Here is a 2345-nt window from a genome sequence, read left to right as displayed (position 1 = left end):
CTGATTATACTAATCTAATTTCTCACTCTTTATCTCTTTTAAGCTAAGGTATGCCTGTGATTTTCAGCGTTCCATTTTCAAAGTCTGCTTATAGTTTTAAAAAATGTGCATTTATGGTATAGAAAGAAAATCATTTTATGACAACCAGGTTCCTTTGAAAAGCAATTAATACATTGTAGTCAAAATAAAAATTTTAGTACATGAAAACAACTCTCAGGATATTATGGACTTATAGTTTAGTAGAACTAACAAGTGCATTAATGCCAAAGAAAAGTAGGGCTCAGTAATCAGGGAAGTGTGCATTGTAAAAGTGCAGCCTCTCTGACCCTGAGTTTCATCACAGGGAACAGAACAGGATGCTTGATGTAGGGCTCAAAGAAAGGCAATTGTTGGCAATGTCAGGAATATTGCCAGGGTGTCTACCAGTGGTAGGTTACTGAGTATCAGAACCACAGAAGAGGTAGCACTGAAGTCTGCAGAATAATGAGTCTTGTTGCAGAAAAGCAAAGAAAAAGAAAGGTGATAAATGCACACCCAAGAGGTTACGTCAATGTTAACCTTCTGAGTGTGCACAGCTGTGAAGCTAAAACTATGCACAGCTCATGGGTTAGATCTCACACACTCTGCCATTTAAACACTCCCTATGTCACCATCATGTACCACATAATTTGCATATTTCTCCCTTATATAACCCTGTAATATGTTTGTGACCATAAAATTTATGCTGTCAAACTGATTAGGAAACTGACTACCACCTGCAGGTCAGGGCCAAGGTTATGGGATCCCAGGTTCACCTCCTCAGCTTCCTCCTCCTTTGGATCTCTGGTAAGAGAAACACTTTGTCTCCTCTGTGCCATTAAGTCCCCCTCATCTCCACAAAAATACTATATTTTCATAAGGAATTGATTTTCCTCATTCTCTCCAAATATGATGCATTTTATTTATGTTTTTTACTTTGCTCCATAATCAGATACCAGGGCAGAAACGATACTCACAACAGTCTCCGGCATTCGTGTCAGCGACTCCAGGAGACAAAGTCACCATCTCCTGCAAAGCCAGCCAAGACATTGATGATGATATGAACTGGTACCAACAGGAACCAGGAGAAGCTCCTAAACTCATTATTAAAGATGCTACTACTCTTGTCTCTGGAATCCCACCTCGATTCAGTGGCAGCGGGTATGGAACAGATTTTACTCTCACAATTAATAATATAGAATCTGAGGATGCTGCATATTACTTCTGTCTACAACATGATAATTTCCCTCTCACAGTGATGCACCCTGTTACAAAAACCTCCAAATGCTTTCGGTGGGATTGCCTCCGCTGCTGCTGAAAATATTCAGAATGTGGAACTGGGTGACCCTGTGGTGTTTATAACACTTCTCCATGCCCATGTAACTCACTTCCTTTTTCTTTTTGTTTCTGTAGTTTCTGCTGCCCCTATGCTGTGCCTGAAACACTTGATATGACAAAAACCAGGACAGCCTTTCTCAAATTGTCCAGCTGTGCCAACAATTTCACTTCCAAGCAGAGGTAATCTCTCATGACCAACTCCCTGTCTTTTGCCACACTCATCATTTCCACCTCCAAAGACCAAAAATGCATCTAGCTTAGATTCCAAATAGTAGCATTAAAGGACACTGTCCCCTCCTATAAACATTCTCACCCTCATCTACACAGTCATTGTGACTGTTCCCTAACCCACTGAGTGCTCACCAGTCCTCCTCAGTCCTCCCTCCAGTGATGGGGAAAAGCAAGTGATTGAGAGCAACATGTAACCTGGGTACAGACTCTTACTAGTCAGGCTCGCCTCAGATTTCAAGTATTTATCTTTCTTTTATTTTCCTTTTTTTTTCTTACTTATATTGATCAGTAAGATGTCTCATTTCTTTTTTTAAGAAAATTGTTCTTTTGAGATACTTGTTCTTTTAACACAATTCAATTCTATAATTCCAAATTTAAAGAGATATCCTCTATGTCTTTGGACAAATTTTGGTTTATCCCCGTCATGCCACTGCTCAAATCTTACCTGAAATCCCACATAATTTTCCAAAACCTGAAAACTGTGTAGAGGTTGAGGAAATTAAATTTGACAAATCACAATACTTGAGGAAACACATATCTTTTTATCTTCACTCTTTAATGTTCAGGTGATTCTTTTTAATTGAGCATTTGCTATTTAGAATCACTTTTCTGAAACTTGTGGGAAAATAACACCAGCAAAGTAGTCTTCGCGTTTCGACCTCGTTCTTCCCAGATTATGCTAGCCTTCATGCTGTTGTTCTACTACAGCCACTACCTAAAGAAATCTCATGTAGGATTGTTTCCTAAGGAAATATTAC

The 2345-nt window shown here is 39.1% G+C and overlaps 1 gene segment (V, D, J or C); it reads left to right on the top strand.

Annotated features, from left to right (window-relative positions):
- The first annotated feature begins 712 nt into the window (after positions 1–712).
- LOC105502749 lies at positions 713–1336 on the top strand. The segment is given in 2 exon segments: positions 713–825; positions 971–1336. Coding segments are annotated over 2 exon segments (415 nt in total).
- Positions 1337–2345: the final 1009 nt, after the last annotated feature.

This window comes from Colobus angolensis, unplaced genomic scaffold (assembly GCF_000951035.1).
Source record: "Colobus angolensis palliatus isolate OR3802 unplaced genomic scaffold, Cang.pa_1.0 Scaffold801, whole genome shotgun sequence".
Lineage (NCBI taxonomy): Eukaryota > Metazoa > Chordata > Mammalia > Primates > Cercopithecidae > Colobus > Colobus angolensis.
The sequence above is the reverse complement of the archived record's forward strand: the minus strand, read 5'-3'. Positions and strand labels throughout refer to the sequence as shown.